This window comes from Scyliorhinus canicula, chromosome 12 (assembly GCF_902713615.1).
Source record: "Scyliorhinus canicula chromosome 12, sScyCan1.1, whole genome shotgun sequence".
Taxonomy (NCBI): Eukaryota; Metazoa; Chordata; class Chondrichthyes; order Carcharhiniformes; family Scyliorhinidae; genus Scyliorhinus; species Scyliorhinus canicula.
The window spans coordinates 160,887,450-160,913,098 of NC_052157.1; the positions used below are offsets into that span (position 1 = coordinate 160,887,450).

General features: G+C 51.1%; 1 protein-coding gene across 1 annotated transcript in view; it reads right to left on the reverse strand.

The window, feature by feature from the left end:
* The window catches only part of LOC119974354 (solute carrier family 13 member 2-like), a 54,459-nt gene that overhangs the window by 16,823 nt on the left and 11,987 nt on the right, over positions 1 to 25,649 (reverse strand). The window contains exons 3-6 of the mRNA XM_038813125.1: positions 22,469 to 22,508; positions 15,785 to 15,989; positions 6,774 to 6,896; positions 1,364 to 1,579 (exon numbers count right to left, since the gene is read on the reverse strand). Of these exons, the coding sequence (XP_038669053.1) occupies positions 1,364 to 1,579; positions 6,774 to 6,896; positions 15,785 to 15,989; positions 22,469 to 22,508 (584 nt within the window). The remainder of the gene's footprint in view (positions 1 to 1,363; positions 1,580 to 6,773; positions 6,897 to 15,784; positions 15,990 to 22,468; positions 22,509 to 25,649) is intronic.

Sequence of the window (25,649 nt, forward strand, 5' to 3'; positions counted from 1 at the left end):
TGCCGCACTGTCAGAGGGTCAGTACTGAGGGAGTGCCGCACTGTCAGAGGGTCAGTACTGAGGGAGTGCCGCACTGTCAGAGGGTCAGTACTGAGGGAGTGCCGCACTGTCAGAGGGTCAGTACTGAGGGAGTGCCGCACTGTCAGAGGGTCAGTACTGAGGGAGTGCCGCACTGTCAGACGGTCAGTACTGAGGGAGTGCCGCACTGTCAGAGGGTCAGTACTGAGAGAGTGCCGCAATGTCAGAGGGTCAGTACTGAGGGAGTGCCGCACTGTCAGAGGGTCAGTACTGAGGGAGTGCCGCACTGTCAGAGGGTCAGTACTGAGGGAGTGCCGCACTGTCAGAGGGTCAGTACTGAGGGAGTGCCGCACTGTCAGAGGGTCAGTACTGAGGGAGAGCTGCACTGTCAGAGCGCCAGTACTGAGGGAGTGCTGCACTGTCAGAGGGTCAGTACTGAGGGAGCGCCACACTGTCAGAGGGTCAGTACTGAGGGAGTGCCGCACTGTCAGAGGGTCAGTACTGAGGGAGGGCCACACTGTCAGAGGGTCAGTACTGAGGGTGTGCCGCACTGTCAGAGGATCAGTACTGAGGGAGTGCTGCACTGTCAGAGGATCAGTACTGAGGGAGTGCCGCACTGTCAGAGGGTCAGTACTGAGGGAGTGCCGCACTGTCAGAGGGTCAGTACTGAGGGAGTGCTGCACTGTCAGAGGGTCAGTACTGAGGGAATGCTGCACTGGTAGAGGGTCAGTACTGAGGGAGTGCTGCACTGTCAGAAGGTCAGTACTGAGGGAGTGCCGCACTGTCAAAGGGTCAGTACTGAGGGAGTGCTGCACTGTCAGAGGGTCAGTACTGAGGGAGTGCTGCACTGTCAGAGGGTCAGTACTGAGGGAGTGCCGCACTGTCAGAGGGTCAGTACTGAGGGAGTGCTGCACTGTCAGAGGGTCAGTACTGAGGGAGTGCCGCACTGTCAGAGGGTTAGTACTGAGGGAGTGACGCACTGTCGGAGGTGCCGTCTTTTGAACAAGATGTTAAACTATTTTCTCTGTCTGACCTGGTAACTGAAAGTAAAAGATCCAATGGCCACTCTTGGAAGAAGAGGAAGGGGAATTCTGTCCAGTGTCTCAGGTCAGTATTTATCCGTGGACAACGCACTTAAAGCAGATTGTCTGGGTCATTATAGTGTTGCTGTTTATGGGATCTTGCTGTGTACAAATAGGCTGCCCTGTTTGCAAATTTGAACAGTGACTGCACTTTCTAAGTTGGGGAAAGGTGCGATAGAAATTCACGCTGCAAACACAGTGAAGATGTGGTTACCTGTTTACAATCCAACCTTGGGTTCTGTTGCACTGTCTTCAATACTCACTTTTTGCCACCTTTGTTGAAAAGGACATTTCCCCAACCTGGGACAAAGCCAGGTTCTCGAGTGAACCACAGGACCACCAATGAGACGAACAGGATGAGGACAGCTTTCTCAGCAAAGCTCATGGACCCCAGCTTGCTGTATTCTTTCTGAATGACACTGTAAGCTCTCTTCTCCTTCGAGGAGCGGGGAATTCCCCATCCCCACATCTGCCGAAAACTGATTCAAAACAAAATCATTTTATCAGTTCCATCCCATTGACATTATTGGTTTCTAAATCTCTATGGGGAAGGATGGCGGCCTGTTCATGGACGTCAGGCCGCGGATCGTAAATGTGCCACTTGTACAGACATCATACTCATTACTCAGACCGCAATCTGATGGATCTGATCTCCTCACCCTTAAAAATCTCTCGGCAGCATTAGATTCCCTCGGAGAGCCCTCATTCTCAATATTCCCAGGGTGTTGGAGAGGCCTGTTATCAAAGGCCTGTGTGTGAAGGAGGGAATCACAGCCGGAGGGACCCAAAGATTTCCTTGAGGATTCTCAAGGAGATCCTCGTGGTTGTCAGGGCAGCTGGAAGAGACACAGCCTGTGGAGACACCAGCTCCTGTCCGTCTTTAACTCCCAGGACAGGTACAGCACGGGGTTAGATACAGACTAAAGCTCCCTCTACACTGTCCCCATCAAACACTCCCAGGACAGGTACAGCACGGGGTTAGATACAGAGTAAAGCTCCCTCTACACTGTCCCCATCAAACACTCCCAGGACAGGTACAGCACGGGGTTAGATACAGAGTAAAGCTCCCTCTACACTGTCCCCATCAAATACTCCCAGGACAGGTACAGCACGGGGTTAGATACAGAGTAAAGCTCCCTCTACACTGTCCCCATCAAACACTCCCAGGTCAGGTACAGCACGGGGTTAGATACAGAGTAAAGCTCCCTCTACACTGTCCTCATCAAACACTCCCAGGACAGGTACAGCACGGGGTTAGATACAGAGCAAAGCTTCCTCTACAGTGTCCCCATCAAACAGTCCCAGGACAGGTACAGCACGGGGTTAGATACAGAGTAAAGCTCCCTCTACACTGTCCCCATCAAACACTCCCAGCACAGGTGCAGCACGGGGCTAGATACAGAGTAAAGCTCCCTCTACACTGTCCCCATCAAACACTCCCAGGACAGGTACAGCACGGGGTTAGATACAGAGTAAAGCTCCCTCTACACTGTCCCCCTCAAACAGTCCCAGGACAGGTACAGCATGGGGTTAGATACAGAGTAAAGCTCCCTCTACACTGTCCCCATCAAAGACTCCCAGGACAGGTACAGCACGGGGTTAGATACAGAGTAAAGCTCCCTCTACACTGTCCCCATCAAACCCTCCCAGGACAGGTACAGCACAGGGTTAGATACAGAGTAAAGCTCCCTCTACACTGTCCCCATCAAACACTCCCAGGACAGGTACAGCATGGGGTTAGATACAGAGTAAAGCTCCCTCTACACTGTCCCCATCAAACACTCCCAGGACAGGTACAGCACGGGGTTAGATACAGAGTAAAGTTCCCTCTACACTGTCCCCATCAAACACTCCCAGGACAGGTACAGCATGGGGTTAGATACAGAGTAAAGCTCCCTCCACACTGTCCCCCTCAAACAGTCCCAGGACAGGTACAGCATGGGGTTAGATACAGAGTAAAGCTCCCTCTACACTGTCCCCATCAAACACTCCCAGGACAGGTACAGCACGGGGTTAGATACAGAGTAAAGCTCCCTCTACACTGTCCCCATCAAACACGCCCAGGACAGATACAGCACAGGGTTAGATACAGAGTAAAGCTCCCTCTACACTGTCCCCATCAAACACTCCCAGGACAGGTACAGCATGGGGTTAGATACAGAGTAAAGCTCCCTCTACACTGTCCCCATCAAACACTCCCAGGACAGGTACAGCACGGGGTTAGATACAGAGTAAAGCTCCCTCTACACTGTCCCCATCAAACACTCCCAGGACAGGTACAGCCCGGGGTTAGATACAGAGTAAAGCTCCCTCTCCACTGTCCCCATCAAACACTCCCAGGACAGGTACAGCACGGGGCTACATACAGAGTAAAGCTCCCTCTACACTGTCCCCATCAAACACTCCCAGGACAGGTACAGCACGGGGCTACATACAGAGTAAAGCTCCCTCTACACTGTCCCCATCAAACACTCCCAGGACAGGTACAGCATGGGGTTAGATACAGAGTAAAGCTCCCTCCACACTGTCCCCCTCAAACAGTCCCAGGACAGGTACAGCATGGGGTTAGATACAGAGTAAAGCTCCCTCTACACTGTCCCCATCAAACACTCCCAGGACAGGTACAGCACGGGGTTAGATACAGAGTAAAGCTCCCTCTACACTGTCCCCATCAAACACTCCCAGGACAGGTACAGCACAGGGTTAGATACAGAGTAAAGCTCCCTCTACACTGTCCCCATCAAACACTCCCAGGACAGGTACAGCATGGGGTTAGATACAGAGTAAAGCTCCCTCTACACTGTCCCCATCAAACACTCCCAGGACAGGTACAGCACGGGGTTAGATACAGAGTAAAGCTCCCTCTACACTGTCCCCATCAAACACTCCCAGGACAGGTACAGCACGGGGTTAGATACAGAGTAAAGCTCCCTCTACACTGTCCCCATCAAACACTCCCAGGACAGGTACAGCACGGGGTTAGATACAGAGTAAAGTTCCCTCTACACTGTCCCCATCAAACACTCCCAGGACAGGTACAGCACGGGGTTAGATACAGAGTAAAGCTCCCTCTACACTGTCCCCATCAAACACTCCCAGGACAGGTACAGCACGGGGTTAGATACAGAGTAAAGCTCCCTCTACACTGTCCCCATCAAATACTCCCAGGACAGGTACAGCACGGGGTTAGATACAGAGTAAAGCTCCCTCTACACTGTCCCCATCAAACACTCCCAGGTCAGGTACAGCACGGGGTTAGATACAGAGTAAAGCTCCCTCTACACTGTCCTCATCAAACACTCCCAGGACAGGTACAGCACGGGGTTAGATACAGAGCAAAGCTTCCTCTACAGTGTCCCCATCAAACAGTCCCAGGACAGGTACAGCACGGGGTTAGATACAGAGTAAAGCTCCCTCTACACTGTCCCCATCAAACACTCCCAGCACAGGTACAGCACGGGGTTAGATACAGAGTAAAGCTCCCTCTACACTGTCCCCCTCAAACAGTCCCAGGACAGGTACAGCATGGGGTTAGATACAGAGTAAAGCTCCCTCTACACTGTCCCCATCAAAGACTCCCAGGACAGGTACAGCACGGGGTTAGATACAGAGTAAAGCTCCCTCTACACTGTCCCCATCAAACCCTCCCAGGACAGGTACAGCACAGGGTTAGATACAGAGTAAAGCTCCCTCTACACTGTCCCCATCAAACACTCCCAGGACAGGTGCAGCATGGGGTTAGATACAGAGTAAAGCTCCCTCTACACTGTCCCCATCAAACACTCCCAGGACAGGTACAGCACGGGGTTAGATACAGAGTAAAGTTCCCTCTACACTGTCCCCATCGAACACTCCCAGGACAGGTACAGCATGGGGTTAGATACAGAGTAAAGCTCCCTCCACACTGTCCCCCTCAAACAGTCCCAGGACAGGTACAGCATGGGGTTAGATACAGAGTAAAGCTCCCTCTACACTGTCCCCATCAAACACTCCCAGGACAGGTACAGCACGGGGTTAGATACAGAGTAAAGCTCCCTCTACACTGTCCCCATCAAACACTCCCAGGACAGGTACAGCACAGGGTTAGATACAGAGTAAAGCTCCCTCTACACTGTCCCCATCAAACACTCCCAGGACAGGTACAGCATGGGGTTAGATACAGAGTAAAGCTCCCTCTACACTGTCCCCATCAAACACTCCCAGGACAGGTACAGCACGGGGTTAGATACAGAGTAAAGCTCCCTCTACACTGTCCCCATCAAACACTCCCAGGACAGGTACAGCATGGGGTTAGATACAGAGTAAAGCTCCCTCTACACTGTCCCCATCAAACACTCCCAGGACAGGTACAGCATGGGGCTACATACAGAGTAAAGCTCCCTCTACACTGTCCCCATCAAACACTCCCAGGACAGGTACAGCACGGGGTTAGATACAGAGTAAAGCTCCCTCTACACTGTCCCCATCAAACACTCCCAGGACAGGTACAGCACGGGGTTAGATACAGAGTAAAGCTCCCTCTACACTGTCCCCATCAAACACTCCCAGGACAGGTACAGCCCGGGATTAGAAGCTTTAATTTCCCGGGAATCTGAATAAATGTTTTCTGACTTTGTCTCATTTAGCTAGTCTGAAGACGGAACTTTGTGTTCAGTCCATTCCCACCATGAGGCCGGAAACCCTGTCCCTAAAACCTCATGTTGGCATCTTTCATTTCATTGATAGTTTCAGGGCCTCCCATTGGATGGTTTATTTCCCAGGAAAATGTTGCAAACGGGTCATTCCTGCTGTTTCCAGGATTTCTGGCCATGGTACTGTGGTAGTCACCACTGTTGTATATATCACATACGAGATGTAATACGGTAAGGCTCCTGTACTACAGGTACGGGGTAGATCCCTGCCTGCTGGCTCCGCCCAGTAGGCGGAGTATAAATGTGTGTGTTTACCGAGCTGTAGCCATTTCAGCAGCAGCTGCGGGAGGCAACACATCTTTGCTTAATAAAGCCTCGATTACTCTCTACTCTCGTCTCGTCGTAATTGATAGTGCATCAATGGTACAATGGGAGATTTTCCCAGGATCTTTGCAGAAGGGATGGGAGATCTCTCTCAGGCTGGGATTTGATGGTCCTCTTGCTTTGAATGTGGTGGGAATAAATGTGGATCACTTCCCAAGTTGCTGCCTGAGGGGGCAGCTGTAGTAGGTGCTGCTGGAATGTGCTTCCTTCATACCATTGTGTCGTCACCTCTATATCCTTCACCTCTACCTCCCACACAGATCTCTGAGCTGCTCTAACCCTGACCTCTTGCCCAAGGCCCCGACTATAATCACTACGCTGTGCATTCCACCCTGCTTTGTGTTTAACCCTAAACTCTGGAATTTCCACACTCTACCCCCCCCCCTCACTCTAGTCCTTTACAGGAACTTCATAAACTCCGCCTCTATAACCAAACTTTTGGTCACATGTCCTAACGTATTTCCCCTAAGAGGGCTTGGAGCAAAATTCTGTTTGATAATCACTGCAGTGAAGCATCTTGGGATGTGATCCAACATTCTGGGTGTGATATAAATGCAAGTTGTTGTTGCAATTTACTTATACATTTCTGTAACTGGCTATGTCGGGCTGATTCACCCTCAGAGCCACAGCAGCATTAAACACTTCAGTGTCCACTTACTTGACTCCCAGGAATAAAACCTGCAGCCACAGCCAGCAGAGAACAAAAACGATCAGCATTTGGGGGAATGCGAATCCGAACCACGAGGCAAAATTAATCACATCTCCGTTTTCCGGATATATCCTTGAAAACCACAAACACAACGTCAATACAAAATCTTTAAAAAGACACACATTGTTTCATACAATAATAATCTTTATTACAGTCACAAGCAGGCTCACATTAACACGGAGATGAAGTTACTGTGAAAACCCAATAACTTTCTCTTCATTCATTCTTTGTTCAGGAGCATTGAGACCAGCATTTATTGCCCATCCCTAATTGCCCTTGAGACGGTGACAGTGAATCACCTTCCTGGATACAGCTGAAGGCCTCGCTTGGCCATTCCCGAGGCAGGTTCACAATCAGCCACGTTGCTGTGGGACTGGAGTCACGTGTAGGCCAGATCGGGTAAGGACGGCAGATTCCCTTCCCGAAGACAGCAGTGAACCAGATTAGTCTTTACAACATTTCAGTCCTTTCATGGTCACCGTGACTGAGAGGAGTTTCTGAATCCAGATTTTATTTAATTAATTGAATTTAAATTCTACTAGCTACCGTGGTGAACTTTGAACTCACGCTCAGAACTCTGAACGGTACGTTGAGTAAGAACCACTGTGCGAGATGGCCCAATAGCTGGTAGTTGCAGCTGTATAAATAGAGCTGGTCAGTGTGGTACTGGCTAGAGACGGAAGCAGTGGTGGGCTTCTGCTGCTGTGTACATATTGTTGTAAATAAAGTTACTTTCCGTTTGACTCTACAAACGCGTGCTGGATTCTTCGTGGCCCTCACAAAAAGTTGGTCAAGGTTTTCTCTAACTGCACCAGATGGCCTTTCAATCAAAACAGAGGTGACGTTTTTTTAAAACTCTGGCAGCTTCAGCCTGTTGTGTTCATGTTGAAAGTGCCGGGGGTAAATTTTTGCAGATCATTGCACTAAAACAGGCCTTATCTACCCTTCACAAGTGTTCATATTTACTGTAGGAATTCATGACTCCTGCATTGTGGATTAAGGTCCTTGGAAATCACATATGTGGCTGTATTCTCCGCCCTGCCGGCAGGACTCTCCGTTACGCCGGCTGGTCAATAGGGTTTCCCATTGTGCAACCCAACGCTGTCGGGAAACCCCTGGGTGCCGGCAAAACAGAGAATCCCGGCAAAACAGAGAATCCCGGCAAAACAGAATCCCGGCAAAACAGAGAACCCCGGCAAAACAGAATCCCGGCAAAACAGAATCCCGGCAAAACAGAGAACCCCGGCAAAACAGAGAATCCCGGCAAAACAGAGAATCCCGGCAAAACAGAATCCCGGCAAAACAGAATCCCGGCAAAACAGAGAATCCCGGCAAAACAGAATCCCGGCAAAACAGAGAACCCCGGCAAAACAGAGAATCCCGGCAAAACAGAGAACCCCGGCAAAACAGAGAATCCCGGCAAAACAGAGAACCCCGGCAAAACAGAGAATCCCGGCAAAACAGAGAATCCCGGCAAAACAGAGAATCCCGGCAAAACAGAGAACCCCGGCAAAACAGAGAACCCCGGCAAAACAGAGAATCCGGGCAAAACAGAGAACCCCGGCAAAACAGAGAACCCCGGCAAAACAGAGAATCCCGGCAAAACAGAGAATCCGGGCAAAACAGAGAATCCCGGCAAAACAGAGAACCCCGGCAAAACAGAGAATCCCGGCAAAACAGAGAATCCCGGCAAAACAGAGAATCCCGCCTTTCGGGTCTCATTTGCTGCTGCTGAGTTTGGGTTTTCCATCCGTGTTTCCCACCTCCCCACATTGGTAAAAATGGGGGGGGGGTGGGATTCTCCGAGCCCCGCGCCAGGCCGAAGAATCACCGCAACTGCGCCACGCTGCCCTGACGCCGACGTGCGATTCTCCGTCATTTGCGCCGGTGTGTTTGACGCGGTGCCAGTTGCGGGCCGCTATCCGCGGCCTGGCCCCCGAGTCTCCGGCCCAAATGGGCCGAGTGGAAACGGCGGAGTCCCACCGGCACTGTTCACCCCTGGTCGCTGCCGGCGCGAACTCTGCGCCAACGGACGGGGGGGGGGGGGGCAGCCTGTGGGGTGGAGAAAGGCGCTCCTTCACCGGGGGAGTCATCGATGGGGTTTGGCCCACGATTGGGGTTCACCGATCGGCAGGCCGCCCCCCCGCCCCCCCCCCCCCCCGCCTGAAGTTCCGCTTCCGGCCCCAGACCCCCCGCGCCATGTTGTGTCGGGGCCGAGGCGCTGAAGGAGCCCCCTGCACATGCGCAGGTGGGCGCGGCGCCCATTAGACTCCGGGGAGGGAGGCTGGAACGGCGTGAACCGCTCCAGCGCCGTGCTGGACCCCTGCGGGGGCCAGAATCAGTCGTCCCCGCGCCCGTTTTGCACTGTCGTAAAACGTGACGGCGTTCACGACGACGCGAACACTTAGCCTCCATTTCGGAGAATCGCGCCCGGGATCTGTCGATAATGGGTTTGATCCCACCCGCCATGTTTAAAGGTCCCCAGAGTCAGCCTGACTCCACAAACAGAGATTGAGAGGTTTTGTCAGGTAAAGATATTGAGGATTCTGGGTAAATTGGGGTTAAATCTACGGAATATCCATTTGCATCACCGTCCCAGGCAATGGGTTGAAGGTAAGGTGAAATTTACACCAGGTGGCTATTTGAGGCACTCTCAATTACGACACGAAAGTTAGGTCAGTAATCAAAGGCTTTAATAAACAGTGAACAATGGCAGCATCCAAGAGAAGTGTGCTCGCAAAATGGAGTCTCATCTTAAGTACTGTTTCCCAGGGGGCGTAGCCAGAGGCGGAGTCCCCCAGGGTTCCAAGCCTCTTAAAGGGGCAAGGTATTCCGATCATCACACTATTATTATTGGTGGAGAAATGGGATGTATCAATGGCCCCTGGCTCTGTTAACGAGGAGTTTAATCCTGCTGCCCCTGCCCATTGACTTCGGGCATGAGATAATAGGACATCCCTTTGAATCCAAGATAATGTAAATAATATCCCAGGAGACGAGGGGAGAGCTGGGTAACCCACAGATTCTTCATTCTGTGGCGCAGCGAATATAATGTCACTTCCAAATTCACACCTGGTCTCTTCACACTGTTGCTGAGATACAATTCCACTCTCCCCGCATGCTCACATGCTCCCCGGCTGCCCATAAGGCCCCCAACCCCCCGGTGCCTGATGCCCCCACCACCCGACCAGGGCGGCCGCGGACTGAGTCTGCAGCCGACACGCGAGGCTCCAGAACGGCAATAGGTGGATAGAACCGAGAACGGGGCCGGCTGGGAACGGAGGGTGGATAGCGGGCCTCTGGCAATGGCCCCCCCCAGCCGCACGGAGACGTGGCCGGCTGGGAGCGGAGGGTGGATAGGCTGGCCTGTGGCAATGGCCCCCCAGCCGCACGGAAACGTGGCCGGCTGGGAGCGGAGGGTGGATAGCGGGTCTCTGGCAATGGCCCCCCAGCCGCACGGAAACGTGGCCGGCTGGCAGCGGAGGGTGGATAGCGGGTCTCTGGCAATGGCCCCCCAGCCGCACGGAAACGTGGCCGGCTGGCAGCGGAGGGTGGACAGCAGGCCTGTGGCAATGGCCCCCCAGCCGCACGGAGTATCATAGAATTTACAGTGCAGAAGGAGGCCATTCGGCCCATCGAGTCTGCACCGGCCCTTGGAAAGAGCACCCTACCCAAGGTCAACACCTCCCCCTAGCCCAATAACCCAGTAACCCCGCCCAACACTAAGGGAAATTTTGGACACTAAGGGCAATTTAGCATGGCCAATCCACCTAACCCGCACATCTTTGGACTGTGGGAGGAAACCGGAGCACCCGGAGGAAACCCACGCACACACGGGGAGGATGTGCAGACTCCGCACAGATAGTGACCCAAGCCGGAATCGAACCTGGGACCCTGGAGCTGTGAAGCGATTGTGCTGTCCACAGTGCTACTGTGCTGCCCCCACGTACTTTGCGGAAACGCCAATTCTCGGGTCCTGGGGAATCGCCGGACTGGCGCCGGGACCGATTCCAACGCGAAAGTTGATTCACCGCCCCCGCGCCAAACACGATTTCAGTGCAGGGCTGCGGAGAATCCAACCCAAGATTTGGAAGAATTATAAGGCCTCCAGACCACCTGAACATGTAAACATAGAGAGGCGAGTGTGGGGGTGGTAGAAGGAAGGTAAACAGAAATGCCGGTTTCTTCTTCTCTCGTATAGCTGGGTGTAGGACAACAAGAATTTTGCATCAAGGTGGTCAAGCCAGGGTATTGCAGTGACAGAGTGTCTGATATACCACCTTCCGAGTCACCAGTTGGCCGTAGAGTCATTATGTGTTTCATGGTCTGTCCTGGGTGGCCACAGTCACGGACGGGAGAGTTTTTCATTTTCCATGCGCCATGGTTTTGTATGGATGCTGTTTAGGGAAGTTCCGATCAGCTTCGTGAGAGGTCGAGGTCGAAAACAAGGAACCTTCTCTGACGGGCCTTTCACAAGGTGTTCGTTCAGGATTTCCTCTGAGGACCATTCATTTTGCTGAATTTCTCCAGGATTGAAAACCTGAGGCCGTTGCGGAGGAATGCATTGTTAAGGTGTTGGATAAAGACTTAGGGAGAGGTGCTGCATAAGGCTGCCATAGAAAGGGTTAATATGGGATGAGGTTCAGTTCCGCCCACCAGTGATGTGAAGGAATACACTGGACAGAGACATGTGCAGAGGAAAGCATGGCAACAGCTCTGGGTTTCGAGCTGATACTGAAGAAATGTAGAGACTAACTAATAGTTAATTAACACTTAGTGTTAAACTATAAAAGACTCAGAACCACTTCATGACGCCTCATGAACTAAATGCAACATCTGCACAACAGTGCAATGAGTGTTGTTATGTAGCAAGCAGCATTTCTGTACAGCAAGGACTCAGAAACTGGGACCAGTTACATCCATACTTCCTTTATTTTTAATCCTGGGTAAACATTGGTCAGAACACTGAAATATTTCTTGATATTCAACAGAACAGAAAGACAGGGCTTCAGTTTAAAATCACATTGAAAAGACAATACCTCAGTACTGACCCTCTGACAGTGCAGCACTCCCTCAGTACTGACCCTCTGACAGTGCGGCACTCCCTCAGTACTGACCCTCTGACGGTGCAGCACTCCCTCAGTACTGACCCTCTGACAGTGCGGCACTCCCTCAGTACTGACCCTCTGACAGTGCAGCACTCCCTCAGTACTGACCCTCTGACAGTGCAGCACTCCCTCAGTACTGACCCTCTGACAGTGCGGCACTCCCTCAGTACTGACCCTCTGACAGTGCGGCACTCCCTCAGTACTGACCATCTGACAGTGCGGCACTCCCTCAGTACTGACCCTCTGACAGTGCGGCACTCCCTCAGTACTGACCCTCTGACAGTGCAGCATTCCCTAAGTACTGACCCTCTGACAGTGCGGCACTCCCTCAGTACTGACCCTCTGACAGTGCAGCACTCCCTCAGTACTGACCCTCTGACAGTGCGGCACTCCCTCAGTACTGACCCTCTGACAGTGCGGCACTCCCTCAGTGGTGACCCTCTGACAGTGCGGCACTCCCTCAGTACTGACCCTCTGACAGTGCGGCACTCCCTCAGCACTGACACTCTGACAGTACAGCACTCCCTCAGTACTGACCCTCTGACAGTGCTGCATTCCTCAGTACTGACTCTCTGAAAGTGCAGCACTCCCTCAGTACTGACCCTCTGACAGTGCGGCACTTCCTCAGTACTGACCCTCTGACAGTGCGGCACTCCCTCAGTACTGACCCTCTGACAGTGCGGCACTCCCTCAGTACTGACCCTCTGACAGCGCGGCACTCCCTCAGTACTGACCCTCTGACAGTGCGGCACTCCCTCAGTACTAACCCTCTGACAGTGTGTCGCTCCCTCAGTACTGACCCTCTGACAGTGCGGCACTCCCTCAGTACTGACCCTCTGACAGTGCGGCACTCCCACAGTACTGACCCTCTGACAGTGCAGCGCTCCCTCAGTACTGACCCTCTGACAGTGCAGCACTCCCTCAGTACTGACCCTCTGACAGTGCAGCATTCCCTCAGCACTGACCCTCTGACAGTGCGGCACTCCCTCAGTACTGACCCTCTGACAGTGCAGCACTCCCTCAGTACTGACCCTCTGACAGTGCAGCACTCCCTCAGCACTGACCCTCTGACAGTGCAGTATTCCCTCAGTACTGACCCTCTGACAGTGCAGCACTCCCTCAGTACTGACCCTCTGACAGTGCAGGGCTCCCTCAGTACTGACCCTCTGACAGTGCAGCACTCCCTCAGTACTGACCCTCTGACAGTGCAGGGCTCCCTCAGTACTGACCCTCTGACTGTGCGGCACTCCCTCAGTACTGACCCTCTGACAGTGCGGCACTCCCTCAGTACTGACCCTCTGACAGTGCAGCACTCCTTCAGTACTGATCCTCTGACAGTGCAGCCCTCCCTCAGTACTGACCCTCTGACAGTGCAGCACTCCCTCAGTACTGACCCTCTGACAGTGCGGCACTCCCTCAGTACTGACCATCTGACAGTGCGGCACTCCCTCAGTACTGACCCTCTGACAGTGCGACACTCCCTCAGTACTGACCCTCTGACAGTGCAGCATTCCCTAAGTACTGACCCTCTGACAGTGCGGCACTCCCTCAGTACTGACCCTCTGACAGTGCGGCACTCCCTCAGTACTGACTCTCTGACAGTGCGGCACTCCCTCAGTACTGACCCTCTGACAGTGCAGCACTCCCTCAGTACTGACCCTCTGACAGTGCAGCACTCCCTCAGTACTGACCCTCTGACAGTGCGGCACTCCCTCAGTACTGACCCTCTGACAGTGCGGCACTCCCTCAGTACTGACCCTCTGACAGTGCGGCCCTCCCTCAGTACTGACCCTCTGACAGTGCTGCACTCCCTCAGTACTGACCCTCTGACAGTGCAGCGCTCCCTCAGTACTGACCCTCTGACAGTGCAGCGCTCCCTCAGTACTGACCCTCTGACAGTGCAGCACTCCCTCAGTACTGACCCTCTGACAGTGCAGCACTCCCTCAGTACTGACCCTCTGACAGTGCGGCACTCCCTCAGTACTGACCCTCTGACAGTGCTGCACTCCCTCAGTACTGACCCTCTGACAGTGCGGCACTCCCTCAGTACTGACCCTCTGACAGTGCAGCACTCCCTCAGCACTGACCCTCTGACAGTGCAGCACTCCCTCAGTACTGACCCTCTGACAGTGCAGCACTCCCTCAGTACTGACCCTCTGACAGTGCAGCACTCTCTCAGTACTGACCCTCTGACAGTGCAGCACTCCCTCAGTACTGACCCTCTGACAGGACAGCACTCTCTCAGTACTGACCCTCTGACAGTGCAGCACTCCCTCAGTACTGACCATCTGACAGTGCGGCACTCCCTCAGTACTGACCCTCTGACAGTGCGACACTCCCTCAGTACTGACCCTCTGACAGTGCGGCACTCCCTCAGTACTGACCATCTGACAGTGCGGCACTCCCTCAGTACTGACCCTCTGACAGTGCGACACTCCCTCAGTACTGACCCTCTGACAGTGCAGCATTCCCTAAGTACTGACCCTCTGACAGTGCGGCACTCCCTCAGTACTGACCCTCTGACAGTGCGGCACTCCCTCAGTACTGACCCTCTGACAGTGCGGCCCTCCCTCAGTACTGACCCTCTGACAGTGCTGCACTCCCTCAGTACTGACCCTCTGACAGTGCAGCGCTCCCTCAGTACTGACCCTCTGACAGTGCAGCGCTCCCTCAGTACTGACCCTCTGACAGTGCGGCCCTCCCTCAGTACTGACCCTCTGACAGTGCTGCACTCCCTCAGTACTGACCCTCTGACAGTGCAGCGCTCCCTCAGTACTGACCCTCTGACAGTGCAGCGCTCCCTCAGTACTGACCCTCTGACAGTGCAGCACTCCCTCAGTACTGACCCTCTGACAGTGCAGCACTCCCTCAGTACTGACCCTCTGACAGTGCGGCACTCCCTCAGTACTGACCCTCTGACAGTGCAGCACTCCCTCAGTACTGACCCTCTGACAGTGCAGCACTCCCTCAGTACTGACCCTCTGACAGTGCGGCACTCCCTCAGTACTGACCCACTGACAGTGCGGCACTCCCTCAGTACTGACCCTCTGACAGTTCAGCACTCCCTCAGTACTGACCCTCTGACAGTGCGGCACTCCCTCAGTACTGACCCTCTGACAGTGCGGCACTCCCTCAGTACTGACCCACTGACAGTGCAGCACTCCCTCAGTACTGACCCTCTGACAGTGCAGCACTCCCTCAGTACTGACCCTCTGACAGTGCAGCACTCCCTCAGTACTGACCCTCTGACAGTGCCGCACTCCCTCAGTACTGACCCTCTGACAGTGCAGCACTCCCTCAGTACTGACCCTCTGACAGTGCAGCACTCCCTCAGTACTGACCCTCTGACAGTGCGGCACTCCCTCAGTACTGACCCTCTGACAGTGCGGCACTCCCTCAGTACTGACCCTCTGACAGTGCAGCACTCCCTCAGTACTGACCCTCTGACAGTGCAGCACTCCCTCAGTACTGACCCTCTGACAGTGCAGCACTCCCTCAGTACTGACCCTCTGACAGTGCCGCACTCCCTCAGTACTGACCCTCTGACAGTGCAGCACTCCCTCAGTACTGACCCTCTGACAGTGCGGCGCTCCCTCAGTACTGACCCTCTGACAGTGCAGCACTCCCTCAGTACTGACCCTCTGACAGTGCAGCACTCCCTCAGTACTGACCCTCTGACAGTGCGGCACTCCCTCAGTACTGACCCTCTGACAGTGCAGCACTCCCTCAGTACTGACCCTCTGACAGGACAGCACTCTCTCAGTACTGCAGTGTGAGTGTCAGCCTGAAGTGATTCCACACGCGTACAACCCGAATGGAATTGTTTTCAATAATGTAAAATGAAGCACTCACTGGTTGATCAGCCCTTTCAGTACCAGGTTGGCAGCCGTGCCTGTCAGAGTTGCCGTACCACCGATACTGGCTGCGTAGCAGATGCACAGAGTCAGCCCTTTGTACATGTTCACCTGTTCATGATTGTCCTTGGATTCTATCGTATCTGTGGAAGCATTTGCCTTCTTCTCCGGGATTTGCATCTCTTCATCCGGAGACTCATCTTCTGCAGGGTGGAGAGAACAAAAAAATCGTCACGGCCATGACCCCAGAGCGGAACAAACTCTCGAGTCAAACACGATTTGGGCAGATGATGCGATAGCACCACCGGGGGGGGGGGGGGGGGGGGGGGGGGCAACACACTATCATGGCCAGGGGACCAGGAAGAAATAGCAGATGAGGCCATTCAGCCCCTCGAGTCTACTCTGTCGTTCAATAAAATCTGTTCTGATTGGAAGCCTAACTCCACCTTCCTGCCTGCCCTCCATAACCTGTGTGTCCCCCTGAACTCTTAATGAACAGTAAACACTGAACCAGTGGCCAGTGTGTCCATCGCTCACTCTGAGACTGAACTGGACATTCAAGATGCAGTAGGGAAGACAGTGGGAGGCGGGGGTTCATGAATATTTCCATTTATATTACACAGCGCGTTTTCCCCAATCTGACTCACTGCCCTGATAGTGCTCATCATTAACAGACATGTATCCCAGACAACATGCTGTGCAGCCAACCAAGGATCAGGCTATTTTTGATCTATGGTAATGTGGAATGAGGCAGGTTTAGTGATCAATCTTGTGAATGTGTCTCTAATTCACTTGTCTCTCAGTCCGGAAGAAACGGTCTCGAACACGTTCGTACTTTAGAATATTCTTTATTGCGATCGGGTCGCTCTCTAGGTATTCCAAAGAAACACCTCGGAGTGTGCCAAAGTTTTGCTCAAACATCCTGTCTTTATATGTTTTTTTAAGGGGCTGTCCCTTACATTCACTTGAGCTTGCCCCCATTACAAAGCATAGCTTGTTTTTGCCATAGTTTCGATACATGATTTTACAGACTTTAAAGTTATCTATTGGCACATGAGTATATAGCAATTTTAGCAAAACAACAGGTGTTAGCCATAATTGCAAGCGGCTCCCACATTTAATATTCCGTCATCCAGCCATCTTCCTTGTTTCTCAAGGCTATTTGGCTTACAGTCATGAGTCGGCTCACAAATTCAATAATAACTCCCTTATTTGTAACTTTCCACTATTGTGACCCATTAATTCTGGATTGTTCTAGCTATTAACCCTTGCTTCACATTCTCAATCTCAGAGTATAAGATCCTCTAGGAAAGAGTGACCACAACATGGGAGAATTTAGCCTCTGACAATCCACCCTGTCTTTGCCTCTCATAATTTTGCGGACCTCTATCAGGTCTCCCCTCAGCCTCCGTCTTTCCAGTGAAAACATTCAACCTCTCCTCATAGCCAAGACCCTGGAGACCAGGCAACATCCTGGTGAGCTTCCTTTGCACTCTCCAAAGCTTCCGTGTCCTTCTGATAATGTGGTGACCAGAACTCCACGCAATACTCCAAATGCGGCCTAGCCAAGGTTTTATACAGCTGCAACCTGATTTCCCAACTCCTGTACCCAATGCCCCGGCTGATGAAGGCAAGCACGCCATATACCTTCTTCATCACCTTGGCCACCTGTATTGTCACTTTTAGGGAACTGTGGACCTGCACACCCAGATCCCTCTGTATGGTAATGTTCCTGAGGGTTCTGCCATTTACAGTATAATTCATACCTAGATTTGATCCTCCAAAATGCGCCACCTCACATTTGTCCGGATTAAACTCCATCTGACATTTCTGTGCCCAAGTCTGCAATCTATCTATATCCTGTTGCATCCTCTAACAATCCTCGGCACTATCAGCTACTCCGCTAACCTTAGTGTCATCCGCAAACTCACTAATCAGACCACCACAGCTGAAGGCTAAATGGGAGGAGGAACTCGGGGAGCAGATAGAGGACGGGACTTGGGCGGAGGCCTTGGAGAGCGTCAACTCTTCCTCCTCATGTGCGAGGCTTAGTCTCATCCAATTTAAGGTGCTGCACCGGGCCCACATGTCCGGGACTAGGATGAGTAGGTTCTTTGGGGGTGAGGACAGGTGCACCAGATGTTCGGGGAGTCCTGCGAACCACGCCCATATGTTCTGGGCATGCCCAGCACTGGAAGAATTCTGGAAGGGGGTGGCGGGGACGGTGTCGAGGGTGGTTGGATCCAGGGTCAAGCCAGGGTGGGGACTCGCGATTTTTGGGGTTGGGGTGGAGCCGGGAGTGCAGGAGGCGAAAGAGGCCGGGGTCCTGGCCTTTGCGTCCCTAGTAGCCCGTCGAAGGATTCTGCTATAGTGGAAGGATGCGAGGCCCCCAAGCGTGGAGACCTGGATCAGTGACATGGCGGGATTTATAAAATTGGAAAAGGTCAAATTTGCCCTGAGAGGATCAACACAAGGGTTCTATAAACGGTGGCAGCCTTTTCTGGACTTCCTGGCTCAGAGATAGGTACCTGGGTCAATAGCAGCAGCAACCCGGGGGGGGGGGGGGGGGGGGGGTGCATTATTGTAGTGTTTATTCTGTAACTTTATAGTGTGTTAATTTGCGTTGTTGTTAAAATGCTGGGTTGTATTGGGGATGGGGTGAATGTATATGATTGTTAATATTATTGTTATTTTCGGTATTTTACTAAGGTGCGTTATTGTTGTATAAAATCAAAATTTCTCAATAAAAATTATTTAAAAAAAAAAAACTAATCAGACCACCACATATTCCTCCAGATCATTTATATATACGATAAACAACAGAGGTCCCAGCACTGACCTCTGCGGAACACCACGAGCTACAGATCTCCATTCTGAAAAACACCCTCTAACCACTACTCTGCCTTCTGTAACCAAACCAGTTCTGTATCCATCAGGCCAGCCCACCCCCAATCCCATGTGGCAATTTAGTTTTTGTGCCAGTCTGTCATGTGGGACCTTGTCAAATGCCTTACTAAAGTCCATATAAACTACATCCACAGCCCTTCCCTCATCAATTTTCTTTGTCACCTCTTCAGAAAACGCAATTAAGTTGGTGAGACCTGATCTTCCCCGTACAAAACCATGCTGCCTGTCACTAACTCGTCCATTTCCCTCCAAACGTGCAATAATTTCTGTCCCTCAGTATCTCTTCCAACAGTTTCTCCACCACTGATGTCAGGCTCTCCAGCCTATAATTTGCTGGCTTATCCCTGCTTCCTTTGGGAATAACAATGGCTATTCTCCAGTCCTCTGGAATCTCGTCTGTGGTCAAAGAGGACGTCAAGATATCTGTTGAGGCCCCAGCTATTTCTCCCCTAGCCTCCCATAGTAAACTGGTATAGATTCCATCTGGCCCCGGGGACTTGTCTACCGTAATGCAATTTAGGATACTCAACACTTCTCCTTTGATATATTGACGTTCTAAAGAGCGTTCACACACCTATCACTGACCTCAACATCCGTCATGTCCTTCTCCCTGGTGAATACCGATACAAAGTACTCATTAAGGATTTCACCCATTTCCTGCATAACTTCCCTCCATTGTCCTCAAGTGGGCCGACTCTTTTTCTTGCTACCCTCTCACTCCTAATATATGCATAAAAAGCCTTGGGATTCTCCTTGACCATGTTTGCTGAAGACATTTCATGGCCCCTTTCAGCCCTCCTAATTTCATGTTTAAGTTCTGTAGTGATATGCATCACTGTAAATACACAAGGGGTTAATGTAAATACACTGCAACTAAGTAACCACTAGAGGGAGCACCAGAGATGTCATGACATGCAGACACGCAACCAATGGGTAATCAGGACACCCAGAGGTGGCATTACCACAAGGGGGCACTACACGACCCATATAAAAAAGGACAAGGCACACAGGCTCTGCCTCTTCCACCGGCAGAAACCTAGAGAGCAGGACAGGGTTGATTAACAGAAACATCACACCCTAGCACATGGTCTAGAGCAAGCTTATTTAGTTAGCAGAATAGACTGAGTTACTAGAGGCAGATTAGCAGAGTGTCAAACTCGTTCAGGAGCATTGTTAATCGCTCAATAAATACGTTGAACTTATCTCCGAGTCTGGAGCATCCTTCAGCAGAGCCTACGTCAAGTGGCAGCTGATGTTACTGGCAATAACATAACACAACATGGTACAGGAGTGACTGCTCAATCTCCCTAGCTCAACTCAGCAAGGTTAGAGACAACCAGCAACTGAATCCAGGCACGATGAACAAGATTCAGGCTGCTCATCAACTCAGGACCACCGGTACTCTTAGTGCTAACTGGCGTTCGTTCAAACAAAAATCCCAACTACCCATAGAAGCATCCGACCTAAATGGCACAGCCGATGCTGGGAAGATACCTCTTCTACTCACCACTGCGGGTAAACATGCGATAGAGATCTTCAACTCCTTTCAATACTCAGAAGGGCAGGACAAAACAAAATACCAGACCATCCTGGACAAATTCGACAGCCACTGCACAAACAAAAACGGTACAAACGGCGCGAATACTCACCACGAGGCAGAGGTAGGGTTGAAGAAGAAAACGACGGCAGTTTTGAATGGCAGCCATCTTGCGCGTGTGCAGTCTGACCAGTCCGCACACACGCACTTCCCTAGAAGAGGTAAACCGGCAAAATGGTGTTTTGCGCATGCATGAGAAGCCGCGCATGCGCAGTTGCGAAAAGAGAGCCCCGTACAGGAACCTCGGTGTGTGCATGCAATTGAGTCCTACGCATGACATCACGAGCGTCATGACGCCAGAGGCCCCGGACCAAGCTCACCTCGAAGGATGGAACAAGGCCTGAACTTCAACCAGACGTTGAAAATAACCTCAGCAGCACCCTGGCCCTGGAACAAGCAGTTTGCACCACCCACAGTGAAGAGCACAGTGACAAATCCAAAACCAAAGAAGATGATTTGTTCATTGAACAGGAAGAAAACGATGCCACACAGCGAGTACTGAACGATTCCGTTGGCATCAGGAGAGCGCGACATCAAACGCATGACTCTGATCAAGGCAGTGCTACAGATCCAGACAATGACTACCTGGATAACACGTACCGAGTAGGCATCGTCACAAAGTGCGAATATGCCACACCAGGCACATTGCAAGTCCCGTCAATCCTTGCCACGGATTCCGAGGATGAATGGAATGCAGTGATGGATGTCAACCAATGCCCCATCCAGTTCAAACTGCACACAGGTGCCTCCGCCAACCTGATCTCGCAGTTGGACTTCAAGAGAATCAAGAAGGCTCCCAAGCTCCTTCCAGCTGCCTGCAAACTCCAGGCCTACACTGGCAAACAGGGCGTCCCTGCTAGGTCACACGCCTGCAAGCAACTGAACCTCATCCGACGGGCCTACACCATGACGCTGTCTCATCTGGATCCTCAGGCTAGCATCAACAACATCCTGACCCAGTACCCAGATGTCTTCAGCGGGATGGGCACACTTCCGTACAAGTACAGGATTCTACTGCGGCCTAACGCCAAACCAGTGGTCCACGCACCACGAAGAGTCCCCACCGCCACACAGAGAGCGATGAAAGACTCCACAGAGAGACCACTGCACGGCTCCACACAGAGAGCGATGAAAGACTCCACACAGAGAGACCACTGCACGGCTCCGCACAGAGAGCGATGAAAGACTCCACAGAGAGACCACTGCACGGCTCCACACAGAGAGCGATGAAAGACTCCACACAGAGAGACCACTGCACGGCTCCACACAGAGAGCGATGAAAGACTCCACAGAGAGACCACTGCACGGCTCCACACAGAGAGCGATGAAAGACTCCACACAGAGAGACCACTGCACGGCTCCGCACAGAGAGCGATGAAAGACTCCACAGCGAGACCACTGCATGGCTCCACACAGAGAGCGATGAAAGACTCCACACAGAGAGTGATACAAGCCTCCACAGAGAGCTCGTTGACAGACTCCACAATGGAAGCAACTCAAGACTCCATAGCCAAGTCCATGCATAAGGTCTATCAACCTTATCTGAGCAAACAGCAGCAGACTATGAAAGTCTACCCAGCTCATTTAACCAACAAGAAGACACTGAATGTCTACCCACTGATGTGAGACAAGGGACGAAGAAATCACGATTCCCATACAAGATGTGCAAGATCACAGCGAGACTGACAGATCTCAGCTCGTATGTACAGAGCAACTCAACAATCAAAGTGAAACTACTCTTGAGTACGTCAACTAAAGCCTCATCCACTCGAGCCTAAGAAAATGAAATCTTGAAGATTTTGACTCCAGACGAGGAGCATCAAGAAGCCAATGATGATTCAAGTGAACCAGAAATGACTCCAGAGGAGGAGCACCAAGGAATCAAAGAGGAATCACATCAATCACAGAGGAGTGATGTCACCAAGATCAATGCAACATCCGGTCATTCTCACAATCCTCAAGAAGAAATGCTCAATGAAGCATCAGATACCACAAAGCACACTGACGCAAGTAACTTTGAGAATGACTCGAATTATCCACACGGAACAGTCATTGATCGCGACAAGCACGACAAAAACAGCAACACTAAAACAACAACTTCTACAACATGGTACAACTCTGCACATGAAGGACAATGTGACAGCACAGCTCAAAACAATGGCAAGAGTATAAACATACCTGGCATGACAACGAATCTCACCAATTCACGTTTACTCCACTACAAACAAGCAAACCAACTTTCAAGAAAGATGACATATAGAATCGCTACTACAAGCATAGAAAAAAAACAAGTCTAAATCGGACAACAAAGTGATTCAATCACTCGAACACCTCATGATGACTTCCTGGTTACTTAAACACAAGAACAGTGACAACGTTCACAAAGAAATGAAAACGTCAACATCACCACTTCAACAACAGGAGAAAACAACTCAACCGTACAAATTCAAAAGATTGGACTCATGGATATTAATTGGCATTGTATAATCATCAATATCATCACAACTTTTACATGTCATCATTCATCTACCTGTTTTCTACAATTTTCTTTAACAAAGTACAGAAAATATGTAACATGAATAAAGGGGCGGATGTAGTGATATGCATCACTATAAATACACACGGGGTTAATGTAAATACACTACAACTAAGTAACCACTAGAGGGAGCACCAGAGATGTCATGACATGCAGACACGCAACCAATGGTAATCAGGACACCCAGAGGTGGCATTACCACAAGGGGGCACTACACGACCACTATAAAAAGGACAAGGTACACAGGCTCTGCCTCTTCCACCGGCAGAAACCTAGAGAGCAGGACAGGGTTGATTAACAGCAACATCACACCCTAGCACGTGGTCTAGAGCAAGCTTATATAGTTAGCAGAGTAGACTGAGTTACTAGAGGCAGATTAGCAGAGTGTCAAACTCGTTCAGGAGCATTGTTAATCGCTCAATAAATACGTTGAACTTATCTCCGAGTCTGGAGCATCCTTCAGCAAAGCCGACATCAAGCAGCAGCTTATGTTCCTTTCTACTTTCACTGTACTCCTCACGGGTTTTGTCAGTTTTTAGAACTATCGTATGCTTCCTTTTTTCCTTTTGACTAAGTTTACAATTTCCCTTGTCACCCATGAATCCTGCCATTTCTATCCTTCATTTGTACTGAGACTTGCCTGTCCTGCATTTCAATCAACTGGCCTGTAAAAGCCTCCCACATGTAAGACATGGATTTGCCCTCAAATAGCCGCTTCCATTCCACATTCCCCTGTTCCTGTCCAATTTAGATGTAATTGGCCCTCTCCTAATTAAGCACCCTCATCCGCAGGCCGTTCTTGCCTTATTCATGACTATTCAAAATCTTATGGAATTATGATCGCTAAGCCCAAAATGCCCCCCCCCCCCCCCCCCCCCCCCCCACTGAAAACATCAATTACCTGGCCAGGCTCATTCCCCAATACCAAGTCTAGTATGGCCTCCTCCCTGCTTGGATTAACAAAGAACAAAGAAAATTACAGCACAGGAACAGGCCCTTTCGGCCCTCCCAGCCTGCCCGATCCAGAGTCCTTGATCTAAACATGTGCCTATTTTCCAAGGATCTACTTCTCTCTGTTCCCTGGCCCGTTCATATATCTGTCCAGATGCATCTTAAAATGATGCTATCGTGCCCCGCCTTACCACCTCCGCTGGCAAAGCGTTCCAGTCACCCACCACCCTCTGCGTAAAAACTTTCCACGATTGTCAACATACTGTATCAAAAGGCCCTTCTGGACACACCTAACAAATTGCTCTCCATAATGTAGGTAATGTGAAGTTGTGCCTTTGGTAGGAAGAATAAGGAGCTGAATATTGTTTAAATGGAGAGAGATTGCAGAAAGCTGCACACAGGGCTGATTTCGCACACTGGGCTAAATCGCTGGCTTTTAAAGCAGGCCAGTCAGCACGGTACGATTCCCGTACCAGCCTCCCCGGACAGGCTCCGGAATGTGGCGACTAGGGGCTTTTCACAGTAACTTCATTGAAGTCTACTCGTGACAATAAACGATTTCATTTTCATTTCATTTCACAGAGGGATTTGAGGTCCTCATGCACAAATCATCATAAGCTGGCATGTAATGTCAGCAGTTAATAGGGAGGCAAATGGAATGTTGGCCTTTATTTCACAGGGAATGGAATTTAAAAATAGGAGGACTCCTGCTAAATTATACAAGACACTGGTTAGACCGCAGCTGGAATACTGCGAACAGTTTTGGACCCCTTATCTAACGAAAGATATACTGACATTGGAAGCAGTCCAGAGAGGGTTCAGTCCAGAGAGGATTCACTCAAACATAATCCCGGGTATGGAGGGATTTTCTTCTGAGAGGTTGAGTAGGTTGGGTCTGTCCTCATTGGAGTTTAGAGAAATGAGAGTCAACCTTATTGAGACTATCCGGATTCTCAGGGGGATTGACAGGTTCGATGCTGGGAGATTGATTTCATTTGTCGGAGTGTCTAGGACCAGAGTAAAGGGTCACCCATTTCAGACACAGGTGAGGAGGAATTTCTTCTCTCAGAGGGGAGTGAATCTGTTTTAATCAGTGAGGGAATCGAGGTTTTGGGGACACGGCGGAACGTGGAGTTGAGGACACAGCAGATAATAAAGAAAGACAAATGGAATGTTGGCATTTATAGCTGAAGGAATAGAGTATAATAATCTTTATTAGTGTCATATGTAGCCCTACATTAACCCTGCAATGAGGTTACTGTGAAAAGCCCCTAGTCTCCACATTCCGGCGCCTGTCCGGGTACACAGAGGGAGAATTCAGAATGTCCAATTCACCTAACAGCACATTTTTCGGGACTTGTGGGAGGAAACCGGAGCATCCGGAGGAAACCCACGGGAAAGTGGAGTTGAGGATTATATCAGACCAGTCGTGATCTCATTCAATAGCAGAACAGACTCAATGGGCCGAGCGGCCCACTTCTAATCCTATGTCTTCAGGTCTAATGTACAGAATGATTGGGGTAGATGGTGAAAAGAAAGTTGTTCAGCTGGACAACAGTAGAACGAGCCCAGGGAAGAACGTGCAGACTCGGCACAGTCAGTGACCCAAGCCGGGAATCAAACCCGGATTCCTGACGCTGTGAAGCAACCGTGCTAACCACTGTGCTAGGAAGTGCTGTTGCAACTACACAAGGCATTGGTGAGACTACACCTGGAGTATTGTACACTGTTTTGGTCCCTTTATTTGAGGAAAGATGTAGTGGCATTGGAGGCTGTTCAGAGGTTCACTAGGTTGATTCCAGAGATGAGGGGTTTGTCGTATGAGGAGAGATTGAACAGTTTAGGCCTGCGGTGCACCCATGCCCTGTATCT